At 46.2% G+C, this 26007-nt stretch overlaps 1 protein-coding gene across 1 annotated transcript in view; it reads right to left on the reverse strand.

The window, feature by feature from the left end:
- Positions 1 to 14970: 14970 nt before the first annotated feature.
- LOC120999266 (indolethylamine N-methyltransferase-like) overlaps positions 14971 to 26007 on the reverse strand; it is a 35899-nt gene continuing 24862 nt past the window's right edge. The window contains exons 2-3 of the mRNA XM_040430139.1: positions 16902 to 17141; positions 14971 to 15394 (exon numbers count right to left, since the gene is read on the reverse strand). Coding sequence (XP_040286073.1) covers positions 14971 to 15394; positions 16902 to 17141 — 664 coding nt within the window. The remainder of the gene's footprint in view (positions 15395 to 16901; positions 17142 to 26007) is intronic.

Here is a 26007-nt window from a genome sequence, read left to right on the forward strand (position 1 = left end):
CCAGTTTTTTACTAACTGGGCCAACATTGATACGGGGATTTTTTGTAGGCACTTCGCCGGGCTTAAGGCTCCTTCATGCTCCCTGTACCAATCAATTGACCATTCCACGGCGTGGTGTCATAAGGCCGCTCAGAGTGAGGGGTCTAGTTCTACAGGTCCTGTTCCCGGCCCGTCCGATTCACTCAGATCCTCTGGTTTAGTTGACAAGCTGGGCAGACCCATCAAATTACTCGGCAGGTCACAGATCTGTAACAATTTCAACTATGCATCCTGTAACTTCAGTCAGTGCCGCTTGCTACACATATGTACTAACTGCTTCAGAGCCCACCCTAAAGTAGTTTGTTCATTAAAAGTAGATAATAATTACATGTGTGTTGTTAATATAGTTCGGTTGATGCAGTTCCTACGCAGGTATCCTGACCCAGGCTTTGTGAAGTTCCTTAGTACAGGATTCACGTTCGGTTTCCACACTGGGATGGTGACCCTTCCAGATTCCACACACGAATGCAGGAACCTACAGTCCGCTGACCAACACCCTGATGTCTCCGATAGGTTAATAGCAGCGGAGTTAGTCAAAGGTTTCCTGATAGGTCCTTTTTCATCATCACCCTTTGATAGGTGGAGAATCAGCCCGATAGGAGTCGTGTTTGGCAAATTTAGTAACAAGGAGAGGTTGATTATCGACCTGTCCGCCCCGCATGGTACCCCTATACCTAGCATCAACTCTCTAATTCCATCAGAAGAGGTTAGCGTGAGATATGCCACCATAGATCAAGCCATAGCTCTTATCTTACAGTTAGGTCCCAGCACAATCCTTTCTAAAGCCGATATTGCAGACGCCTTCAAATTACTACCGATCAAACCGTCCCTCTGGCAGTGGTATGGCATCAAATGGAGGGGCCTTTATTATTTTGCTTCCAATCTCACATTCGGGTCTAAGAGTAGCCCGTGGCTATTTGACCAATTAGCCAAGGCTCTCCACTGGATTTTAGTCCATGAATTCCACTGTAGCAATGTTATTCACTATCTGGATGATTTTTTTAATTGTTGAGCGTCCTGACGCTTCCCCCAAAGACCTTCATTTGCTACTAGGGGTTTCATGTCTCTCTCAAGAAAGTGGAAGGTCCCTCCGCAGTCATCACATTCCTTGGTATAGTCTTGGACACCCAGAACATGGTTGCCAGGTTGCCAAGGGACAAATTACAGAGAATCAGGGAAGCCGTTCATAATTTCACATCTACTAGAGTGGTCAAAAAAGTTCAGCTACAGTCCCTGTTAGGTATGCTGAACTTTGCGATGCGCATAATTCCGCAGGGTAGGGCATTTGTATTTCGTTTACTTTCTCTCCTTCCTACAGCCCCTTCCCAGGATAGCAGCATACCGTAGGTCTGGACGATATGGTCATGGCTGACTTAAACATGTGGGATCAATTTCTCACGCAATGGAACGGCATCTCGCTCTTTGTTCCCACAATATCCGACAACTCCCCCGTAATTTTGTCCGACGCCGCCGCCAATACAGGTTTCGCAGCTATTTTTGGCAACCATTGGTTAGCAGACAGATGGCCAACCAAAGTTAGTTCCATTCCTGGGTTTTTCCGTACCTCAGCAGTTTTTGAACTCTACCCCTTAGTGGCAGCATCCTATACCTAGAGTCAAAGTTGGTCAGGTCAAACTGTGTCCTTCGTGTCCGATAATGCAGCCGTCATCGAGATTCTCAATAGTGGGTCTTCTAAGTCTCCATATGTCATGTTATTTCTTAGGCGCTTGGTCCTTCTGTCATTACAACACCAGTTTCATTACATAGCTTCACATATAGCCGGTAACCACAACGCAGCAGCCGACGCGTTATATCGTTTTAATTTTACCCTCTTTTCACAGATCTGTCCAGAAGCAGACGCTATCGGGAGCCCAGTCCCTCCATAAGCTGCTCTAATCCTTCCATAGACGCTCATCTCGCCACCGCTCGGTCACTGTTACTCAAGTCCCTCTCACCCAATACAGCCAGAGCCTACCAGACTTGGAGAGCCTTCCAGAGATTTCAGGACTCTCATCCGCAAGGTGACACCGAGTTCGTTCCATACATCCTGGCGTTCATAGGTTACTGTCACACCAATCTGAAACTATCCCACGCCACGGTCAAGTCCTACCTCACAGGGGTGCAACATTTTAGAGCCATGAGTTTCACCCAGCCAGGTTCATTGTTTACTATCCATGTCATTAAAGCTACTCTGAGGGGTCTCGAGAAAAGCGACTGCGAGTCACGCACTCGCCGACTACCCGTCACTGGCCAGCTTTTCCGCGACCTTTCCGACTTGTTAGACAAAAAACCATTCGGTGCCCTGCATAGTTTGATAATAAAAGCTGCCATGTACCTGGCCTTTTACGGGTTTTTGAGACCGGCCGAGTTTACTTCCCCGGCTAACAGCAGCAGGTACGTCACTCTCGGTCAGCTCTCGGCTTCCAGAGATGGTTTCATACTCTCTCTACTCACCTCCAAGACCTCTCAGGTAGGCCCCCCGACCCAGGTGTTTTTCTTCCCGACCTCCCATCATTGGTGTCCCGTGCGCGTGCTACAACAGCTTCTGTCCTCTCTGCCAAACAAGCCGCCCGGCAGTCCGTTGCTACCATTCAATAATACTCACCTTACCTGTCCCCAATTCATAACTCATATTCGTGTTTTACTGACTAATCTGGCAGTAGACCCGTCCTCAATATCCGGGCATTCGTTTCGCATAGGGGCGGCATCCGCCACGTCAAGGAATCGGGTTCCAGCACACATAATCAAAAGACTAGGTCGCTGGCGTTCATCCTGTTTCAGCCGCTACATTCCTTGTCCGTACACTGAAATGAATCTTGCTTGTCAGAATTTGGTGTTATGAATAAATGTTTGTAGCATTCCGATATGATAGAAATTGTTGTTTTTTTTGGCCTCCTTCAGCTATCCCTGCAACGTCACGGTTTCGGCATAACTCTAACCGCTTTAGCTAGCCAGCAGGTAGGAGTCCTTCTTCGTGAGTGCCCGACCACAAGTGTTAAGGCCGATTCATTGGCCTGTATTTGTGGGAGGGGCACGGTTGCCTATATCATGGCACCTCTGCCCCTCCTTCAATGAACGTTGTGTCAAACTCTCCCACCATACCCACCCTCAATCTCAGCTTCTCACCAAGGGGATGGCCTCCTTCAGCTATCCCTGCAACGTCACGTTTTCGGCATAACTCTAACCGCTTTAGCTAGCCAGCAGGTAGGAGTCCTTCTTCGTGAGTGACCGACCACAAACACCCTTTTTTAGCAAAATACACAATTTTACAGCCCTTGCAGCATCAGCACGTGTGAAATTCAAGGGTTATATACTGCTGTCATATTAGTTATTAAACAAACACCAGTTTTGGGCAAAAAAGTAAATTTTGCAGCCTTTGCTGTATATGTCATTGTGAGATACACACTTTAGATACTGTGGTTATATTCAGTCATTTGAAAAACAGCCATTTTGTGCACAAAACTTAAATTCCGGCCTAGTCTGGATCAGTACGTGTTAGATAACCCCTTTAGATACTGTGATTCTATTCAATAATTAGAAAAACAGCCATTTTGGGTAAAAAACTTTAATTGCGGCCTAGTCTGGATTAGGACGTGTGCGATACACCCTTTAGATACTGTGGTTATATTTTTCTATTAATAAAACACTCTTTTTGGGCAAAATACGCAATTTTACAGAACTTGCTGCATCCGAACATGTGAAATTCAAGGTTTATATACTGCTGTCATATTCTGTTATTAAACAAACACACATTTTGGGCCCAAAAATTAATTTTACAGCCTTTGCTGCATATGTCATTGTGAGATACGCCCTTTAGATACTGTGGTTCTATTCAGTTATTTGCAAAACAACCATTTTGGGCAAAAATATATAATTGCGGCCTAGTCTGCATCTGTATGTGTGAGATACACCCTTTAGATACTGTGGTTCTATTTAGTTATTTGAAAAACAGCCAGTTTGGGCAAAAAAATTAAATTCCGGCCTAGTCTGGATCAGTCGGTGTGAGATACACCCTTTAGATACTGTGGTTATATTCTTCTATTAATAAAACACCCTTTTTAGGCAAAATACACAATTTTACAGCACTTGCTGCATCCGAACGTGTAAAATTCAAGGTTTTTATACTGCTGTCATATTCTGTTATTAAACAAACACTCATTTTGGGCCCAAAAATTAATTTTGCAGCCTTTGCTGCATATGTCATTGTGAGATACACCCTTTAGATACTGTGGTTCTTGACGGGGGTATTGGTTATAACTCACTCGCCCCTTCCACCCTTACCTATTCCCTCCCTGCTTTACCCCCTCCCCACACCAATACACTCAACCACCCCAAAATAAAACTCAGACAACTGATTGGAATGTATTGGCCACAGCAGCCGTTTTATTAAATATAAATACATAAATAACCGTAATAACAATATTAACTCTAACGGGGGAGGTCCTTGAAGCCCCAAAAAACCCCAGAGCTGTCGGACCGGGGGTAAGCCATTTTTGCCTCCAGCCGTAACACCCCAGCTCCACAGAATGGCCCTGCCCCTCCATCCACCCCAACAGCTCGCCCACCATGGGAGTCCAGCCCCAACCGTGGGGCCCTCCCAATGTCTTCAAGTTGCACCGTAACCAACTCCAAGGACACTGCCATAACCAAACAAAAAATGTTATTCCTCAAACCCCTGCCTTCAAACCCCCCTACAATCGATTCAGCCGCACATAAGACATAAAACGCGCTGATTCCCAGCGCCCAATCCGCTTTATGACCTCCTCCCCCAAACCCAACCTTGCCGCTTCAGTCGCCACCACAATCCTAAACGAATGGCTGGAGTACCCCTCACGATCCCATCCCAACCGCTCTAAACACTTGTAAAACACCGCCGAAAATTGGAAACGAGACAATAAAGATCCATCCGCATGCGTTAAAAGTGGAGACAGCCCCTCCCCATACTCCCGAAGACAGCAAACCGGACACATAACACACTCCACAATTTGAAACAAAACAACTCTACATCTCCTACCCTCTACATCCGTCTTTGAACGTCGAATCACAAACTCCACCCTATCGTGAAGCAAATCCACATCATCTCTCATAAGCCCGCCTAACCTGCACGCCGATGGACACACCAGCTCACCCACATGAAGAGCCCAATAAAACGCCAGAGAAAAAGCCAAACAAAATAACCTAACCTCCCACTCCAAAGTACACACCCCCTCAGCTGGCCACCCAATTCCAACGGTAAAGCGAACAAAACCAGCCTTCTGGTATCTTCCCCTGTCCGCAACCTACGCCAACCCCTCAATGCCTGCGAAACCAGAAACGACTTAGTGAAGTTGGACATCCATCTCAGACCCGCCATATAACTGTTAATCTTACTCACAGACCATCCCTCCTCCTTACAGTGACCCAAGAACATTAATAATGAAAACTCCCAATCCTCCAACCCCACGCCAAGATCCCTACATCAAGCCTCCCAACAATGCCAAGCCCTCAAATACATAGCCCACGTACCGGGCGCCAATGATGCTTGAATGAGCCCGGTTAAAGTTCCTCAAATAGCTCCCACAGGCAAGCCGGACATGGCAGTCCAACCGCTTCCGCCTCTGGGGTCAATCGCCGAAAACGATCCCACTGGAAACGAGAAAGGGCGTCAGCAATACAATTCCTAACTCCTGGCACATCCACCGCCACCACCCAAGCGTTGAGCTCCAAGCACTCCAACACCAACCGCTGAAGGAGTCGTACAACTAAAGGCGACGTAGCCGAAAACCCATTTATTGCTTGAACCACCCCCAGGTTATCACAGTGAAACCGTATCTTCCTATTCCGAAAATGATCCCCCCACAGCAAAACCGCCCAAACAATAAGGAACATCTCTAGCAACGACAAATTCCTCACCCAGCCGCGCTCGAACCACACGACCGGCCAACATCCAGCACACCACTGACCTCCACAGAACGACCCAAAACAAGAACCACCCGCAACGTCCGTAAACAGTTCGAAATCAAACGAATTAACAACCTCCCCCATGAATAACGAGCGACCGTTGTATCATTCTAGAAAAGAACTCAAGATTTTCAAGTCCGCTCAGAATTCTTTCTCGAGCCGGACGAAATGATGTGGAGCGACCACCCCCGCGGTTGCCCTAGCCAAACGCCTGCAAAAAAACGCTACCCATGGGCATAATACGGCAAGCGAAATTGAGTTTCCCAAGCAGTGTTTGAAGCTCCCGTAATAGTAACTTCTTCCTCTCCTGAGCTTTTTTCACTTCCCCCTGCAAATCTACCAATTTATCCAACGGCAATCTACACTCCATCTTTTCGGAATCAATCACAATCCCTAAGAAACTCAAACCCGTAGCCGGACCCACAGTTTTCTCTGCCGCCAATGGAACCCCAAAAGAATCAAAAAGCGAACGTAATGTTTCCAACAACAACGAATAAACCTGCGACCCCGGGGGACCGATGCACAAAAAATCATCCAGGTAATGAATCAGAGATGCACAACCTGACGAGTCCACGACAGCCCACTGCAGAAATGAACTGAACGTTTCGAAATAGGCGCACGACAAGGAAAACCCCATGGGCAATAGAGTTGAGCGAACACCTGGATGTTCGGGTTCGAGAAGTTCGGCCGAACTCGACCCGAACTTCGCCCCGAACCCGAACCCCATTGAAGTCAATGGGGACCCGAACTTTTCGGCACTAAAAAAGGCTGTAAAATAGCCCAGGAAAGGGCTAGAGGGCTGCAAAAGGCAGCAAAATGTAGGTAAATCCCCTGCAAACAAATGTGGATAGGGAAATTAATTAAAATAAAAATAAAATAAATTAAAATTAACCAATATCAATTGGAGAGAGGTCTCATAGCAGAGAATCAGGCTTCATGTCATAGCAGAGAATCAGGCTTCACGTCACCCACCACTGGAACAGGCCATTGTCAGATATTTAGGCCCCGGCACCCAGACAGAGGAGAGAGGTCCCATAGCAGAGAATCAGGCTTCATGTCATAGCAGAGAATCAGGCTTCATGTCATAGCAGAGAATCAGGCTTCATGTCAAAGCAGAAAATCAGGCTTCACGTCACCCACCACTGGAACAGGCCATTATCAGATATTTATGCCCCGGCACCCAGACAGAGGAGAGAGGTCCCATAGCAGAGAATCAGGCTTCATGTCATAGCAGAGAATCAGGCTTCTAGTCATAGCAGAGAATCAGGCTTCAAGTCATAGCAGAGAATCAGGCTTCTTGTCATAGCAGAGAATCAGGCTTCACGTCACCCACCACTGGAAAAGGCCATTGTCAGATATTTAGGCCCCAGCACCCAGACAGAGGAGAGAGGTCCCATAGCAGAGAATCAGGCTTCATGGCATAGCAGAGAATCAGGCTTCACGTCACCCACCACTGGAACAGGCCACTGTCAGATATTTTTAGGCCCCGGCACCCAGACAGAGGAGAGAGGTCCCATAGCAGAGAATCAGTCTTCATGTCATAGCAGAGAATCAGGCTTCACGTCACCCACCACTGAAACAGGCCATTGTCAGATATTTAGGCCCCGGCACCCAGACAGAGGAGAGAGGTCCCATAGCAGAGAATCAGGCTTCATGTCACCCACCACTGGAACAGGCCATTGTCAGATATTTTTAGGCCCCGGCACCCAGACAGAGGAGAGAGGTCCCATAGCAGAGAATCAGGCTTCATGTCATAGCAGAGAATCAGGCTTCATGTCACCCAACACTGGAACAGGCCACTGTCAGATATTTTTAGGCCCCGGCACCCAGACAGGAGAGGTTCATTCAACTTTGGGTTGCCCCGCAATATAATGGTAAATCGAAAATAAAAAAAGGATTGAATGAGGAAGTGCCCTGGAGTACACTAATATATGGTTAAGGGAAGGTAGTTATAAATGTCTAATCTGCACAACGGATGGACAGGTCCTGTGGGATCCATGCTTGGTTCATTTTTATGAACGTCAGCTTGTCCACATTGGCTGTATACAGGCGGTTGCGTTTGTCTGTAATGACGCCCCCTGCCATGCTGAATACACGTTCAGACAAAACGCTGGCCGCCGGGCAGGCCAGCACCTCCAAGGCATAAAAGGCTAGCTCTGGCCACGTGGACAATTTGGAGACCCAGAAGTTGAATGGTGCCGAACCATCAGTCAGTACGTGGAGGGGTGTGCACACGTACTGTTCCACCATGTTAGTTAAATGTTGCCTCCTGCTAACACGTTCCGTAATAGGTGGTGGTGCAGTTAGCTGTGGCGTGGTGACAAATCTTTTCCACATCTCTGCCATGGTAACCCTGCCCTCAGAGGAGCTGGCCGTGACACAGCTGCGTTGGCGACCTCTTGTTCCTCCTCTGCCTTCGCCTTGGGCTTCCACTTGTTCCCCTGTGACATTTGGGAATGCTCTCAGTAGCGCGTCTACCAACGTGCGCTTGTACTCGCGCATCTTCCTACCACGCTCCAGTGCAGGAAGTAAGGTGGGCACATTGTCTTTGTACCGGGGATCCAGTAGGGTGGCAACCCAGTAGTCCGCACACGTTAAAATGTGGGCAACTCTGCTGTCGTTGCGCAGGCACTGCAGCATGTAGTCGCTCATGTGTGCCAGGCTGCCCAGAGGTAAGGACAAGCTGTCCTCTGAGGGAGGCGTATCGTCATCGTCCTGCGTTTCCCCCCAGCCACGCACCAGTGATGGGCCCGAGCTGCGTTGGGTGCCACCCCGCTGTGAACATGCTTCATCCTCATCCTCCTCCACCTCCTCCTCATCCTCGTCGTCCTCCAGTAGTGGGCCCTGTCTGGCCACATTTGTACCTGGCCTCTGCTGTTGCAAAAAACCTCCCTCTGAGTCACTTCGAAGAGACTGGCCTGAAAGTGCTAAAAATGACCCCTCTTCCTCCTCCTCCTCCTCCTGGGCCCCCTCCTCTTCCATCATCGCCCTAAGTGTTTTCTCAAGGAGACATAGAAGTGGTATTGTAACGCTGATAACGGCGTCATCGCCACTGGCCATGTTGGTGGAGTACTCGAAACAGCGCAACAGGGCACACAGGTCTCGCATGGAGGCCCAGTCATTGGTGGTAAAGTGGTGCTGTTCCGCAGTGTGACTGACCCGTGCGTGCTGCAGCTGAAACTCCACTATGGCCTGCTGCTGCTCGCACAGTCTGTCCAGCATGTGCAAGGTGGAGTTCCACCTGGTGGGCACGTTGCATATGAGGCGGTGAGCGGAAAGGCCAAAGTTACGCTGTAGCGCAGACAGGCGAGCAGCAGCAGGATGTGAACGCCGGAAGCGCGCACAGACGGCCCGCACTTTATGCAGCAGCTCTGACATGTCGGAGTAGTTGTGAATGAACTTCTGCACCACCAAATTCAGCACATGCGCCAGGCAAGGGATGTGCGTCAAACCGGCTAGTCCCAGAGCTGCAACGAGATTTCGCCCATTATCGCACACCACCAGGCCGGGCTTGAGGCTCACCGCAGCAACCACTCGTCGGTCTGTTGTTCTATACCCCGCCACAACTCCTGTGTGGTGTGGGGCCTGTCCCCCAAACATAGGAGTTTCAGAATGGCCTGCTGACGTTTACCCCGGGCTGTGCTGAAGTTGGTGGTGAAGGTGTGTGGCTGACTGGATGAGCAGGTGGAAGAAGAGGAGGAGGAAGCCGAGTAGGAGGAGGAGGCAACAGGAGGCAAAGAATGTTGCCCTGCGATCCTTGGCGGCGGAAGGTCGTGCGGCAAACAGCTCTTCGTCTGGGGCCTAGCCGCCACTACATTTACCCAGTGTGCAGTTAGGAAGATATAGCGTCCCTGGCCGTGCTTACTGGTCCACGTATCTGTGGTTAGGTGGACCTTGCCACAGATGGCGTTGCGCAGTGCACACTTGATTTTATTGGATACTTGGTTGTGCAGGGAAGGCACGGCTCTCTTGGAGAAGTAGTGCCGGCTGGGAACAACATACTGTGGGACAGCAAGCGACATGAGCTGTTTGAAGCTATCTGTGTCCACCAACCTGAATGACAGCATTTCATAGGCCAGTAGTTTAGAAATGCTGGCATTCAGGGCCAGGGATCGAGGGTGGCTAGGTGGGAATTTACGCTTTCTCTCAAATGTTTGTGAGATGGAGAGCTGAACGCTGCCGTGTGACATGGTTGAGATGCTTGGTGATGGAGGTGGTGGTGTTGGTGGTACATCCTCTGTTTGCTGGGCGGCAGGTGCCAATGTTCCTCCAGAGGCGGAGGAAGAGGCCGAGGCGGCAGCAGCAGCAGAAGAGGTAGCAGGGGGAGCCTCAGTGAGTTTCTTGTTTTTAAGGTGTTTACTCCAGTGCAGTTCATGCTTTGCATGCAGGTGCCTGGTCATGCAGGTTGTGCTAAGGTTCAGAACGTTAATGCCTCGCTTCAGGCTCTGATGGCACAGCGTGCAAACCACTCGGGTCTTGTCGTCAGCACATTGTTTGAAGAACTGCCACGCCAGGAAACTCCTTGAAGCTGCCTTTGGGGTGCTCGGTCCCAGATGGCGGTGGCCAGTAGCAGACGGACTCTCTTGGCGGCGGGTGTTTTTGCCCACTGCTCCCTCTTTTGCTACGCTGTTGGCTCGGTCTCACCACTGCCTCTTCCTCTGAACTCTGAAAGTCAGTGGCATGACCTTCATTCCATGTGGGGTCTAGGACCTCATCGTCCCCTGCATCGTCTTCCACCCAGTCTTCCTCCCTGACCTCCTGTTCAGTCTGCACACTGCAGAAAGATGCAGCAGTTGGCACCTGTGTTTCGTCATCATCAGAGACGTGCTGAGGTGGTATTCCCATGTCCTCATCAGGAAACATAAGTGGTTGTGTGTTAGTGCATTCTATCTCTTCCACCCCTAGGGAAGGGCTAGGTGGATGCCCTTGGGAAACCCTGCCAGCAGAGTCTTCAAACAGCATAAGAGACTGCTGCATAACTTGAGGCTCAGACAGTTTCCCTGATATGCATGGGGGTGATGTGACAGACTGATGGGCTTGGTTTTCAGGCGCCATCTGTGCGCTTTCTGCAGAAGACTGGGTGGGAGATAATGTGAACGTGCTGGATCCACTGTCGGCCACCCAATTGACTAATGCCTGTACCTGCTCAGGCCTTACCATCCTTAGAACGGCATTGGGCCCCACCAAATATCGCTGTAAATTCTGGTGGCTACTGGGACCTGAGGTAGTTGGTTCACTAGGACGTGTGGCTGTGGCAGAACGGCAACGTCCTCTCCCAGCACCAGGGGGTCCACTAACACCACCACGACTATGTCCGCGTCCCTTACTAAATGTTTTCCTCATTGTTACCGTTCACCACAATAAGAAAAAAATTATTTGGCCCAATGTATTGAATTCAAATTCAGGCCTTTTTTTACAGGCACCTAACACTATCTGGCTATCTATTTAGGTACCGTATTACACTAATACAGGCACAGCAGTAACAACAGATTTAGCTGAATATAAATTGTAGGCCCAGTATTTAGGCGCTGGATGACAGGTATCCCTTTTACGGACAGAATTAGACTTGGAAATGCACGGTAGCGTCTGAAGTTATTGAGGATGACCCTATCCGCACCTTCAATCTAATATACCCTTTTATGGATAGATTTAACCTTGGCCTGATAGAGCAGAAACCACAAATTTAGGAAATTGCTAAGTTGGGAATTGTATTTCAACCCAGAACAAAAACTGTGCTTTGGCAGACACTAAATAGATTGACCAGCCACAGCAGTAACAACAGATTTAGCTGAATATAAATTGTAGGCCTCGTATTTAGGCGCTGGATGACAGGTATCCCTTTTACGGACAGAATTAGACTTGGAAATGCACGGTAGCGTGTGAAGTTATTGAGATTCATCCTCCTGATGAGGACAGCAAAGTCTTGTCTGTTGGGACTCTGGCCTACATGGCTGACTTTCCCTGACCCTCGCGTTGTAAGCATTTTGGCCAACACCGATTACTGGTTGTTCACCCTTATCCACCCCCGCTACAAAGAGGACTTCTCATTTTTCATTCCTGTGGTGGAGAGGACTAGCAAAATAGTGCAATACCAGAAGGTCCTTGTGGAAAAATTGCTCCAAAAATTTCCAGCTGACAATGCTGGCGACAGAGTACGTAGTTCCTTGGCCAACCAAGGAGGGGAGACGAGGGGAACACACAGCAGTTCCGACAGAGGCAGGGCAACACTCTCCAAGGCCTGGGACAGCTTCATGACACCCCGCCAGCACCCTCACCCTGATGCGTGGCCTACTCTCACAAGGAGGGAAACATTTTATAAGATGGTGAAGGAGTACATAGCAGACCGTGTCTGCGTCCTCAATGATCCCTCTATGTCTTATAACTATTGGGTGTCCAAGCTGGACATGTGGCACAAACTGGCGCTCTACGCCTTGGAGGTGCTGGCCTGCCCTGCCGCCAGCGTTTTGTCAGAGCAGGTATTTAGTGCTGCTGGGGGCATAATAACTGATAAGCGCATACGCCTGTCAACTGAAAATGCTGACAGGTTGACTCTTATCAAAATGAACAAGGCCTGGATTGTTCCCGACTTCTCTACTCCATCAGAGGAAAGCGGCTGAACATAAAGGCACTTTAAATGTGGCTTTTATGGTGTATTGAATACACTGTATTCCAATGCACCCTTTCCACCATAAAAATGGGTATATGGTTCAATCTTTCTTTTCTTGTCTTCCTCCTCATCCTCCATCATATCAACATGCTTATTAGGCTGCTCTCGCTCCTAATGTTTTAGAGGATCAGGTCAGCAGCAGGCCCTCAACCCTAATGTTTTAGAGAGTCAGCTCACCAGCAGGCCCTCAACCATAATTTTTTTAATGGTCAGCTCAGCAGCAGACACTCACCCCTAATGTTTTAGATGGTCAGCTCAGCAAGCAGGCCCTCACCCCTAATGTTTTAGATGGTCAGCTCAGCAGCAGGCTCTTGCAGATAATGTTTTAGATGGTCAGCTCAGCAGCAGGCCCTCGCCCATACGTTTTTTTCATGGTCAGATCAGCAGCAGGCCCTAGCCCATAATGTTCTAGATGGTCAGCTCAGCAGCAGGCCCTCTCTCCTAACGTTTTAGATGGTCAGCTCAGCAGCAGACCCTCACCCCTAATGTTTTAGATGGTCAGATACGCAGCAGGCCCTCGCCAATAATGTTTCAGAGGGTCACCAGCAAGCCCTTGCTCCTAATGTTTTTGAGGGTCACGACCATCAATCATAATTTTTCAAGGGTGTGTATGATGCCCTCCTTTATGTGTAATAAAGGGTGTATTGGAGCGTCGGTTCCTTGTAATTTTTGGCAGCCCTTTCACTTAGTGCATAGGCTTTATGAGTGTAGGAGTCCCACTACCTGAACAATTGTACCGCAATGTGAATGAGGGCCTCCATTATGTGATATACAGGTTGTATTAGAGTACCTCTTCCTTGTGATTTTTGGCAGCACTTGCACTTTATATACAAGTAAATATACAGGAAAGAATGTTTCCTAACAACTTTTCCTCTAAAATCGATTTTACCTTTGGTTTTGTGCGCATTATTGTCAGTCTATAAAATTGGCGTACTACTCGGATTGTTCCCAGCAGCAACCTGGGAGTCCAAGATGCATTCAGACATTCTCCCCATGCTGTTCCCAAACCATTTCAGTGGTGTTTCCATCAATTTCTCACCTTTTCATGTGAACCAGATACCCTCCCATCTTCAGAGCAGGGGGTGCCTGATTTAATGCTTAGGTTCTCCCATTGACTTCCATTATGCATAATGTGATGTAAAAATTAATCAAGCCAGCAAAGGAGGCAATATAGACAATACATTAGTGTCTCGTATAAACTTTCTCTACATTATAAATGCCACTTGCTGAAGTGAGACAACCCCTTTATCCTTTTAAATCCCCACTAGTAGTGGCTAATTTAATCCTATGGTACAGATTCATTTTTTAATGCCTAAAATAAAGACTGCAAAAATGAAGACAGGCAGAAAAAGCTCCAAATTTATCACAGTGATTACAGTTGATTTACATGATCAACACGTCTCCTCTTTAAAGCATCTGTTGGCTGGCTTATTTTATATAAAAAATGTTGCATTCAAATTATGTCACGTATCAATACCTTATTGAAAATGTTAAAGGCACACCAATATAGAAACACAATTTATGATATCTGTAGTGCAAACAGGGGCAGACTAGGAACTTAAAATGACCCTTGAAAAAAATAAATTAAAGTTATAGTTATAATGTTGTAGGTGGGGCAACACAAGTATATGGGGCCAATACAAGTTGGCAGGGCCAGTAATACCATAGGGCAGCACATAATACCGCTCCAGAAGCTGACCCTCTGTGGTGGCCATCGATAGCTGCCACATTCTGTCCTCCTTGTTCAGTTTTCTCTAATATGGATATGAAGCAGAGGGCTTAGGAGGTGAGATGTGGGCCACAGTACCAAGCCAGCCCTACCTTCAGTATGCTACCTAGACTTCCTTTAACAATGACCCCTATAGTTCCCCCAGTAGTATGTAAATGACCAGCGACAGGGAGGAGGACTCTGGTGGCCCTATGGGCATTGTCCAACCTGGAAAATTCCCTGTAGGGTCTATGGCTAGTCCGCCCCTGAATGCTAAACACCTTTGTATACTAGACTTTACTTAAGCAAATTAACAAGATTTTCTATAAGTTGTCTTGGTAAATAGATCATAGAGGAAGCCCTGATTTGATTAGTCAATTTAGTATTAAAGTTTGAAAGAAATTTGGAGTTTTGTTTCTGTCAGGATAAAATATGTCAGTATAATCAAATGTGCTTTTAAATGTATTTTTTTTTTCTCTACATGAAAACTATTTTTGTGGCATTTTCCACTTTATGTATATGCAGTGGCATACATCATACATACATTACCTTGCAATTTTATGTTAAACTATCTTCAAGATGCATGCCTATAATAGAAATAGGTATCTACTTAAACTTATTTCTCTTTGTGAGCTACAATGAATAGGACTTCTTTATAATCAACAAGATCACTCTCAGCCGTTCTCTTCTTAGACTTATAGTCATCAATGACAAACCCTTCTCCAGCTAGAGCTTTCCTAACAAACTCCTCATCATAAGTAAAAGCCTGGAACCTTTCTTTCCCGACTGTATAGTATGTTACGTCTCTAAGCCCAATTAATATGAGATGTCCTCCAGGTTTCAGCAAGCTTGAGACCTTCTTGAGATATTTGATGTAATCATCTTGGTCTCTGCTGATAAAATCTAGAAGACAAGCACTGATGATGCAATCTGCTGGTGGTAACACTATTGGATCTGTTATATTTTCTTCATCAAGGTTACATTTCATCACACGTTGAATTGCTGATCTCACTTTTTCTTCTTTTTCTTGAAACTGGTCGCTGAAAAAAATATATAGAAAAAATAAGGAAGATGTCTTACAGTGAATGGGACAGCATGAAAGCTTAATAGGTTTCTCTAGATTATTATTTTTATCATCTTTATTATTCAATAGAAAATACTAATATTTGATATAATATATTTATATATAATATATTTTCCATCCCATATCAATGACCCATCCCCAGCACACCATACCCAGGTGAGAGGAAGAAAACAAAAACAAAAAAAACTGAATAATTATGTATTAGGGCTGTTTCACACGAGCGAGTCCATTGCAGGAATCACGCTCCGTGTGTGAGTGTGATCCTCTGCTCTGGACTTGCAGGAGCGCACAGCATTATCATGATTTATAATGCTATGTGTCTCTGCATGGCCTTTTTTCCACAGAATCATAGTGACATAAAGCTGTCAGTATGATACTGTAGAAATAAGGTCAAGCAGAGGCACATAGCATTATAAATCATGATAATGCCGTGCGCTCCTGCAAGTCCAGAGCAGAGGATCACACACGGAGCGTGATTCCCGCAATGGACTCGCTCGTGTGAAACAGCCCTTAGGGTACTTTCACACAAGGATCCACCTACAAATGCTGTCCGTTTGCATGCAGATTGCCGGATCCGGCGACGGAACTGCTTGCCGGATCACTCTGCCGCAAGTGTGAAAGTATCTCACACTATTCAAATACACTGGTGAACGTTCCTAAATACTTATATTATCACAGCCTGATAATAACGCAATTGTGAAAGTAGCCTAATTCAACCAACAATTCGGGTCCAACGCTCTCCTCCACTCTGTCACCGAGGGAGGATCTTTTTTAATCTAGCTTTTTAAGATAAGGAGTCTTGCTTGAAACAATAATTTACAAAATATTTGTTTATCCATTTTTTAGATACATTATCTGGATTATTTGCTTCTAGTACTGTTGGAAAGGATTGCATTCAACCAAGATGAGGACCTTTCACTTGTAAAAACTATGTGAACTAAGTATGCTGCCATGTAGAGCGGCGCCCGGGGATCTTACTATTATCCCCGGGCTGTGAGCTGTGCGCTGCGATTGGCCAGCGCTGCAGCCTAGGAGAAGGAGACGCCCACAGGACAAGGGAAGACCCGCCTACTATAACTTAAGGAGCAAAGGTACCGGAGGGCATAACGGGAGAACGGAGCGGCGCCCGGGGATAATAGTAAGTGCAGTGAGATCCTCGGGCGCCGCTCTACATGGCAGCATATTTAGTTCACATAGTTTTTACAAGTGAAAGGTCCTCTTTAATGTACTAAATGTCAGGATTATACTGGACCATTCCAATCGTACTCATTATTATACAGGACTCTATGGATGAGAATATAAATCTGCATGGATAAGTGTGGATTTTTGTACTGATGTCTGAAATGTAATTGCAAATAGATTAGAATTGCAAAAAATAAAGTAAGTAGAAGATATACTACCTAAACATGTACAATAGCAACAATGGCAGTAGGTTTCCCATTATATTTCAATAAATACTTCACCTGTTTTCTTCCATGTTTACATGCAGTTTTGTGGCATGACCCCAATCAAATGCTCCTGTACGTGTGTCCACCCATCTTTTTAACTCCAAAATGCATCTGTCATTGGGTTTCAGCACTATGATGTTTTTGAAAAAATCACAGGCTGAATATAAATGATGAATCAGAGAACCAGGGCTGAGGTCAATCAGTATATCTCCATTAATATGACCTGTGGAAAAAAAAAATTCAAATATTGAAACATCCAATATGTTTAGGGCCTCATGCACATGGCCGTTGTTTTGGTCCGCATCTGAGCTGCAGTTTTTGTGGCTTGGATGCGGACTCATTCACTTCAATGGGGCCGCAAAAGATGTGGACAGCACTCCGTGTGCTGTCCGCATCTGTTGCTCTGTTCCGTGGTCCGCAAAAAAATATATAACCTGTCCTATTCTTGTCCGTTTTGCGGACAAGAATAGGCAGTTATATCAACGGCTGTCCGTGCTGTTCCGCAAATTGCAGAGTGCACACTGAGGCCATCCGTGTTTTGCGGATCCGCAATTTTCAGATGCAAAGCACACAACTGTCGTGTGCATGTAGCCTAAAGGGCATCTGTCAGCAGATTTGTACCTATGAAACTGGCTGTCCTGTTACATGTGCACTTGGCAGTTGAAGGTGTCTGTGTTGGTCCCATGTTCATATGTGCCCAGATTGCTGAGAAAAATTAAGTTTAAATACATGCAAATGAGCCTCTAGGAGCAACGGGGGCGTTATCATTAGTCCGAGAGGCTTAGCTTTCTGTGCAACTGCCAATCCATCTGCACTTTGATGACAGGGTCAGGGAGTTTAAAGATCATCAATCCTGGCCCTGACTTCTAAAGTTTTGTTTTGTGCCATGCACTTCAGTATCTGGCACAGACACAGTACCGGAAAGAGACTTGCCGGCAGTTCTTTTCTGTACTTCTGTAATCTATTCAATTAATTGTCTTTTTAGGACATATACATCTCTGATATGTGATTTAGAACATGATGGTAGGCAGGCTGACAGCAGCAGTGGCATAATGAGGCACAGTCAGCATGGGCAAATCAGGGCAGGCAGGCAGAGCCACGATGACAGCAGCAGCAGCCATATAGTACTGAAAATGAAGGTAGGCAGGCAGACTATGGCATATGATCGCAGCAGCAGTAGTCATACCGTAGAGAACATGATGGTAGGCAGGAAGACAACGGCATAATGAGACACAGTCAGCAATGGCAGATCTATTCATCTGCCTCAGCCACAGCAGTGTCAAAGTCCTCATAGATCCATTCCTTATTTATTATGACGAAAGCAATGTTTTGTACACTGAGATAACACTGGAAGCTAGGCAAAACAGTGCAGAGAGAGCCTACTGGTTTATTTACGGCAACTGTCCATGGAGTCTGGGAACACAGTGTGCACCAGAGAAAGACCAGAGTCCACGTAGTGTACAGGCAGTATGCCTCTTTTTTCTGATTTGCATCAGTCTAGCGTGGCACATTTAAAAATTGTACCATCCCATTGATGATACTAATTTGTCTGTTTCTGTGGCTTCTGCTGCTCATGGTAGCAGAGACAGTGAGAGGTGGGTGACTCTGCAAAGGGTGTAGAGGGGCCTACACATGGGCAGTAGGCATATGCTCAATGAAAGCTGTGGTAAGCTGAGTACATAGAGTCTCCTGGTAATAAGGCAATTTAGTCTCCCTTTCGGTAATCAGAAAACATTTCACAATTTTGCTTTTGCTTTGTAGCGAGAGTCTAAAAGCATGGCTATCCACTTCATTGGGCTTCTTGATGGTAAGGATATGGATGTCATTACTCAAGCAAGCACGGATATAGCTTGTCATTCTAACCATCATGTCAGAGGATCCAGTTATTTCCAGCTTAGCGTCTCACTGAGATGATTGGGTGTTGTGTTCATCATTTTATGCCGAATCTAGCTCTTCCTCCACTCACCTACTCCTTCTCCTCTGGTGCTATGTCCTCATCCTCCAGTCAATTTTCTAAATGTGGGTCCCTAACAGCTACAGGGCAGCCAGCAAAATAAAGATAAATATCCAGGGAATAGAAAGAAGGCTCCAGCACCAGAAATGGACGTTACAAAAAATCCCGATCTTTATTCATCACCAAAATTCAGGTAGATACAGCAAACAGTGGCACTGGCTCCCACTTATTCCCAATAGATCTACGCGTTTCGAACAGTAGTGTTCTTAGTCATGACACTACACTCAGTGGGCACAGACAAGGTGACATTGTGTGTAAGGGGGGCACAGACAAGGTGGCATTGTATATAAGGGAGCCTAGTCACAGACACTATATATAATGGGACACAGATAAGAGGCATTATGGAGAAGATTTATCAAACTGGTGTAAAGTAGAACTGGCTTAGTTTCCCATAGGAACCGATCAGATTACACCTTTAATTTTTCATAGCCACAGAGCTTGAGGCACTATATATTAGTGATGAGCGGGAGATGCCATATTCGATTTCGCGATATTCGATTGAATATTCGTCTTTTATTCATCAAAATCAAATATTCGTCATTATTCTAGTTATCGCGAAAAATATGCGATTTAATTTTTCGAGTATTGCGATTTTAACAGTATAAGGCAACTTTCCTATTGGTTGCCTATTTAGAATATTCGTCTTTTTTTTCCCCCCACTCTGTACGGTCGTTCGCATACTCCTCCCCGACAAGCATCCCCGTCACTATGGGAACGCCTGTGGATTATAAAATACCATCGGATCTGAGATTTCCCTGAGATCATGAAAACTCAGATCCGATGGTATATTCTAACCCACAGGCGTTCCCAAGGTGACGGGGACGCTTGTCGGGGAGGAGTATGCGAACGACCGTACAGATTGGAAGAATAAAAAAAGAATATTCTAAATAACGAATATTCGTTATATTGCTATAACCTTGTTTTTTAGAATATTCGTCATAGTCGTCATATTCTAAAACACGAAGTTATAGCAATATAGCGAATATTCGTGAAACACATATATAGACTGCAATTTAGCTAATATAGTTCTATAGTTTTTTTTTTTAAACTTCAGAAGAGACAAAAAAAATATACTATTAAAAAAAAAAAAAGAATATAGCACTATATTAGCTAAATTGCAGTCTGTGTATTTTACGAATATTCTCTATATTGCTATAACTTCGTTTTTTTAGAATATGACGAATATTCTAAAAAACAAAGTTATAGCAATATAGCGAATATATTCGTTATTCAGAATATTCGTCTTTTTTTTTCAATGTGTACTCTTATTCCACTTTGGTATACTGCTCCCCGACAAATGTCCCCGTCACCATGGGAACGCCTGTGGGTTAGAATATACCATCGGATCTGAGTTTTCACGATCCGATGGTATCGTGAAAAAAAAAAAAGACGAATATTCTAAATAAGTTATTTAGAATATTCGTCTTTTTTCTCTCCAATCTGTACGGTTGTTCGCATACTCCTCCCCGGCAAGCGTCCCAGTCACCATGGGAACGCAGGTGGGATAGAATATACCATCAGATCTGAGTTTTCATGATCTCAGGGAAAACTCTTATCCAATGGTATTATATAATCCACAGGCGTTCCCATGGTGATGGGGAAGCTTGTCGGAGAGGAGTATGCGAAGAACCGTACAGATTAGAAAAAAAAAGACGAATATTCTAAATAACGTTTTATTTTCCATATTAAAACATGATTCCTTCCTGCTTAAGTTGCTTGTGGACCAATGACTCATTGACCCACAAGAAAGAAGCAGGGAGGAATCATGTTTTCAGATTTAAAAAAATGACGAATATTCGATATAGGGAATATATGGCACTATATTCGTAATATTCGAGATTAATATTAGCTATTCGCGCTTAACACTTCTATATATGAGCTTCACAGAGTGCATGGCACTATCTGTAGGGGCACCAGGCATGTGGCACTATATATAGAGGGTACAGAGTGTCTGGCACTACCATTATGGCCACGGTGTGTAACATTTTATTTTCAGGGGACATAGTATGTGACATTCAGGGGGTACTGTGTATGTTGCTATTATATTCAGGGCACAGCGTGTGGCACTAATATTAATTTGTCTTAATAAACAGAGTGCAGATGTGTTAGTAAAGAGAAAAGCTGAAGACATCTGGGAGACAAGATCTACAGAGACAAGTTGTGGCCAGGAGAAGTTATGACTGTGTTCTGGACTGGATGGAGAAGAACTCTGGAGGAGACATCACCTGTAAATGTTTATTCTGATACTGAATGCGTCTGAGCAATGCTGCAGTCACTTCTATAATTGATATAGTAAAAGTAGAAAAAAAATGCACAAGTATTGCAATAGTTCTTTTCAGCATTCAAACTTTATCCAACTTATTGCATGAACAGTATACGAAATAAGAGTCTATATAAAAAATGTCCATAAATCACAATCTTAAAAAACACATGGTAATTTTTTTTTCTACTTACTACTTTTATGCATACAATATTTGGGAAAGCCAGTTCTTGATGCAATGAACACTTAGTGCAGTTAAAACATTGGTCACACATATTTATGAACAGATAGTCATATAGTCTATACCTGATTATGGGTGGTAGCATTCTGCTGTGTGAAACAACTACCAGCATACCTTTAAAACTTTGTAGGCCATGCTGGGAGCTGTAGGTTCACACTGTAAAAACTTATATGGGAAGGGCTAAGCAGAGTATGCACATAGTATCTATACTGAACTTTTTGAACTGTCAATGGATATATGTAATGTCCTTGGTAGTGATGATCGAGCACCAAAGTATTCGGGTGTTCGGCCCGAACACATTGCTATATTCGTGTGCTCAGGCACCCCCTGCTCTGAAGAGGGTAGGGTGCCTGGTCCATTGGAAAAGGTCAGAAAGTGACAGAAACACCACCAAAATGGATCGGGAACAGCATGGGGACGATGTCTGGATGCATCTTGGATTCCCAGGTTGCTGCTGGGAACCATGTTGTCCGAGTTGAATGCCACTTTTACTGACAAAAACACGCACAAAACCCCCCTAAAAAATCTATTTTACTGGAATAATTGTTAGGAAACATTCTTTACTGTATATTCAATTGTATATAACGTGCAAGTGCTGCAAAAAATTACAAGCAAGAGGCACTCAGCCTGTATATCACATAAAGGAGGGCCTCATTCACATTATGGTACAATTGTTCAGGTAGTGGGACTTCTACACTCATAAAGCCTATGCACTAAGTGAAAGTGCTGCCAAAAATTTCAAGGAACCGGCACTCCAATACACCCTTTATTACACATAAAGGAGGGCATCATACACACACTTGAAAAATGATGATTGATGGCCTGCTGGTGACCCTCAAAAACATTTGGAGCAAGGGCCTGCTGATCTGACCATCTAAAACCTTAGGGGTGAGGGCCTGCTGCCGCATTGGTGACTCTAGATAACCTCTGGGCGATTGCATGTCCCTGTGACGGTGACGATCCATTTGAATGTCTGCCCTATCAACTTTTGATGTTCTTTTCTGCGCCTACCATGTTGATCACTGGTAACGGGGAATCAGGGTTCGATGCCGGATAGGAAGCTTGAGAAATTGATACCACATCCAAGGGAGGTCAATGGCTGAAATCTGATTGGCTGTTGTTGCCTTGCCCCTTTTTTTTTTCTAATTGTGAACCACCCAGAGAGGGTGGGTCAAGTTATTGAAGCAGAAGCATGCAAGGAAGGCAGCAGGCGTGAGGTAATAACCCACTCCTGACTCGGGGAGGTAGTGACGATAAATAACAATATAGCACTCCTAAGCGGCCCTGTTATTGGAATGAGTACACTTTTCGTTAACAAGGATCTATTGGAGGGCAAGTCTCGTGCCAGCAGCTGGTGAGCTGACCCTCTAAAACATTATATGCGAATGCATGCTGTTCAGCTGACCCTATAAAAAAAATTAGAGTGAGGAGGAGAAGTAGGAGGCAAGATTCAACCATATACTCTTTTTTTGTGGTGGAAAAGGTGCATGGGAATACACTACAGTAGATTGAGTACATTATAAATCATAGATTAAAATTGTCTTTATGTTCATCATCAGTTCAGCTCTCATCTGGTGGAGTTGAGAAGTCAGGGGCAATCCAGGCCTTGTTCATTTTTATCTGAGTCAACCTGTCAGCATTGCCAGTGGACAAGCGGATACGCTTATCTGTTACAATGCCAACAGCAGCACTAAATACACGCTCAGACAAACCGCTGGCGGCAGGGCAGGCCAGCACCTTAAAAGTGTAGAGCACAAGTTTGTGCCACGTGTTCAGCTTGGACACCCAGTAGTTGTAAGGCACTGAGGGATCATTGAGGATGCTGACACGGTCTGCTATGTATTCCTTCACCATCTTCCTAAACTTTTCCCTCCTTGTACCACTAGGCCACGCTTCAGGGTGAGGTTGCTGGCGGGGTGTCATGAAAGTGTCCCATGCCTTGGAGAGTGTTGCCCTGTCTTTGTTGAAACTGCTGTGTGTTCCCCTTGTCTCCCTTCCTCGATTACCTAAGGAAGTACAGACTGACGCCAGCGTTGTCAGATGGAAATTTTTGGAGGAATCTCTCAACAAGTACCTTCTGGCATTGCACCGTTTTACTTGTCCTCTCCACCACAGGAATGAGAGATGAGACGTTCTCTTTGTAGCGGGGGTCGAGAAGGGTGAACACCCAGTAATCCGTGTTATCTAAAATGCGTATAATGCGAGGGTCTCTGGAAAGTCAGCCTAACATGAAGTCAGTTATATGTGTCAGAATACCAACAGGCAAGACGTCAATGTCGACATCAGGATGATTCTCCATCTCCTCCTCCTCCTCCTCTTCTGCCCATCCACGCTGAACAGATGGAATTAAAGTTCCATGGGTACTATCCTCTATCCCTATAATTTCCTCCCCCATTTCCTCGTCTGCCATGTTCAGAGCGTCGGTCTTAATTGTGAGCAGCGATCATTTGAGTAGACAGCAGTGGGATGGTTAAGCTGATAATAGCGTTATCGCCACTAACCATCTTTGTGGATTCATTAAAAAATTTTTCAAACCTCACAGAGGTCTGATATCAATGCCCACTCCTCTCTTATGAATAGTGGCAGTTGACTGGAAAGGCGACGACCATGTTGCAGCTGGTATTCCACAACTGCCCTCTGCTGCTCACAAAGCCTGGCCAACATATGGAACGTAGAGTTCCAGCGCGTGCTCACATCGCACAACAGTCAGTGAGTGGAAGCCGCAAGCACTGCTGCAGACCGGCTGAAGTTGTGGACGACTTGAGGAAATGGGCACACACGGCTTCACTAGTAGCTCTGGCAAATTTTGGTAGGTTTTGATAAACCACTGAACCTCTAAGTTTAAGACGTGGGCTATGCATGGGATGTGTGTCAGGTTGCCGAGCTCCAAAGCCGCCACCAAGTTAGCACGGCCTGTTGACACTTACCCATAGCAGTGCTACACTGCTTCCAGCTAGCGACTTTTGGCTGACTGCTGCTGGAGGTGGAAGTGGAGGATGGGGCGGCAAAGGAGGAGAAGTGGGGGTTGGAGCCAGTAACCTAGCTTCTGGTGGAGACCTGGATGGACGTAGGGCCCGCAATCCTGGGCGTGGGTAGCACCTGTGCCATCCCAGGGTACGACTCACTCTCGGCCCCCACAACATTCACCCAGTGTGCCGTCAGGGAAATGTAGCATTCCTGGCCACCAGCACTTGTCCATGTGTCCGTGGTGAAGTGGACCTTCCCAGTAACTGTGTTGGTCAGGGCAAGGGTGATGTTCTGGGACACATGCTGGCGTAAGGCGGGCATGGCACACCATGAAAAATAGTGGCGGCTGGGAAGTGCGTACCGAGGGACGGCCGCCGAGATCAGGCTGCGGACGGCCTCAGTGTCCACAAGCCTAAATGGCAACATTTCAAGGGCCAGTCATTTCGAAAGTTGCGCATTTAGTGCTATGGCCTGTGGGTGGGTGGTTGGGTATTTGCACTTGCATTCAAATGACTGTGTTATGGACATTTGGACGCTGTGCTGGGACAGGGAAGTGGATGTTGTTGCTGATGGTTCATGCGAAGGTCCAGGTGCAGGGCGAGGGGCAACTGGGCCTGCGCCTTCGACAGGGGATTGGCCAGCAGTGCGTAACACAGGGGAAGAGGAGGCAGTGGTGTGACCCGCAGACCCAGATTGTGGACCCAGGCATTCGGCCCACTTATTAGGGTTCTTGGATGCCATGTGGTGGATCATGCTGGTGGTGAGTTTGCTAGTGTTCAAGCCCCGGCTCATTTTGGTACGGCACAGGTTGCAAACTACCACTCTTTTGTCGTCTGCACTTTCCTCAAAAAAACGCCATACTGTGGAACACCTACCCCTTGGCAAGATATATTTACGTATGGGGGTGCTCGGTGTAACGGTTGCAGGCCTGTTTGGTGTGGGCCGACTTCTATGTTTTGCAACCCCACTGCCTCTTCCAGCCTGTTGTGGTGCTGAGGATCCCTCCCCCTCTGTACTGCTGTCCTCGCTCGGCTTTTCATCTTCCCATGTTGGGTCAGTGACCTCATCGTCAACCAACTCCTCTTCCACTTCCTCACTCTGCTGATCCTCCTGACTTGACCTAACCACAACCTCAGTGATTGACAACTGTGTCTCATCATCATCCACCTCGTGAACGAATGATTGCCGTTCACCAGTGTCATCTTCTTAAGACTGTGAAGGCTCAAGAGGTTGGGAATCAGGGCACAATATCTCAGGTCCCTCTTCAAGCGTGCTGGGTGCAAGGGCCAAATGTAATAGTGGCGCTGGAAATAGCTCCTCGTAATATCCAAGTGTAGGATCACTTGTTTGGTAAGCCTCTCCATGGTGGGAGGAAGGATGATCAGAGTGAGTATTTGGTTAACCAGAGTCTTGGCTACAGGACTTGGTGGACGAGAGGGTGGCGCTTAACCGACTGGAAGCATTATCTTCAGCAATTCAACCGACCAACTGTTCGCACTGGTCCGTCTTGGACAGTGTTGTCCTGCGTCGCCCAGCTAAGTTGGACATGAATCTGGGTACGGTGGATGTTTTTTTTTAAAATCTGGTGCACTGGCAGGAGGCACAGTTTCATTGCGCCCAGGGCCATGGCCTCTGCGTG

The sequence above is a fragment of the Bufo bufo genome, chromosome 1 (assembly GCF_905171765.1).
Source record: "Bufo bufo chromosome 1, aBufBuf1.1, whole genome shotgun sequence".
Classification (NCBI taxonomy): domain Eukaryota; kingdom Metazoa; phylum Chordata; class Amphibia; order Anura; family Bufonidae; genus Bufo; species Bufo bufo.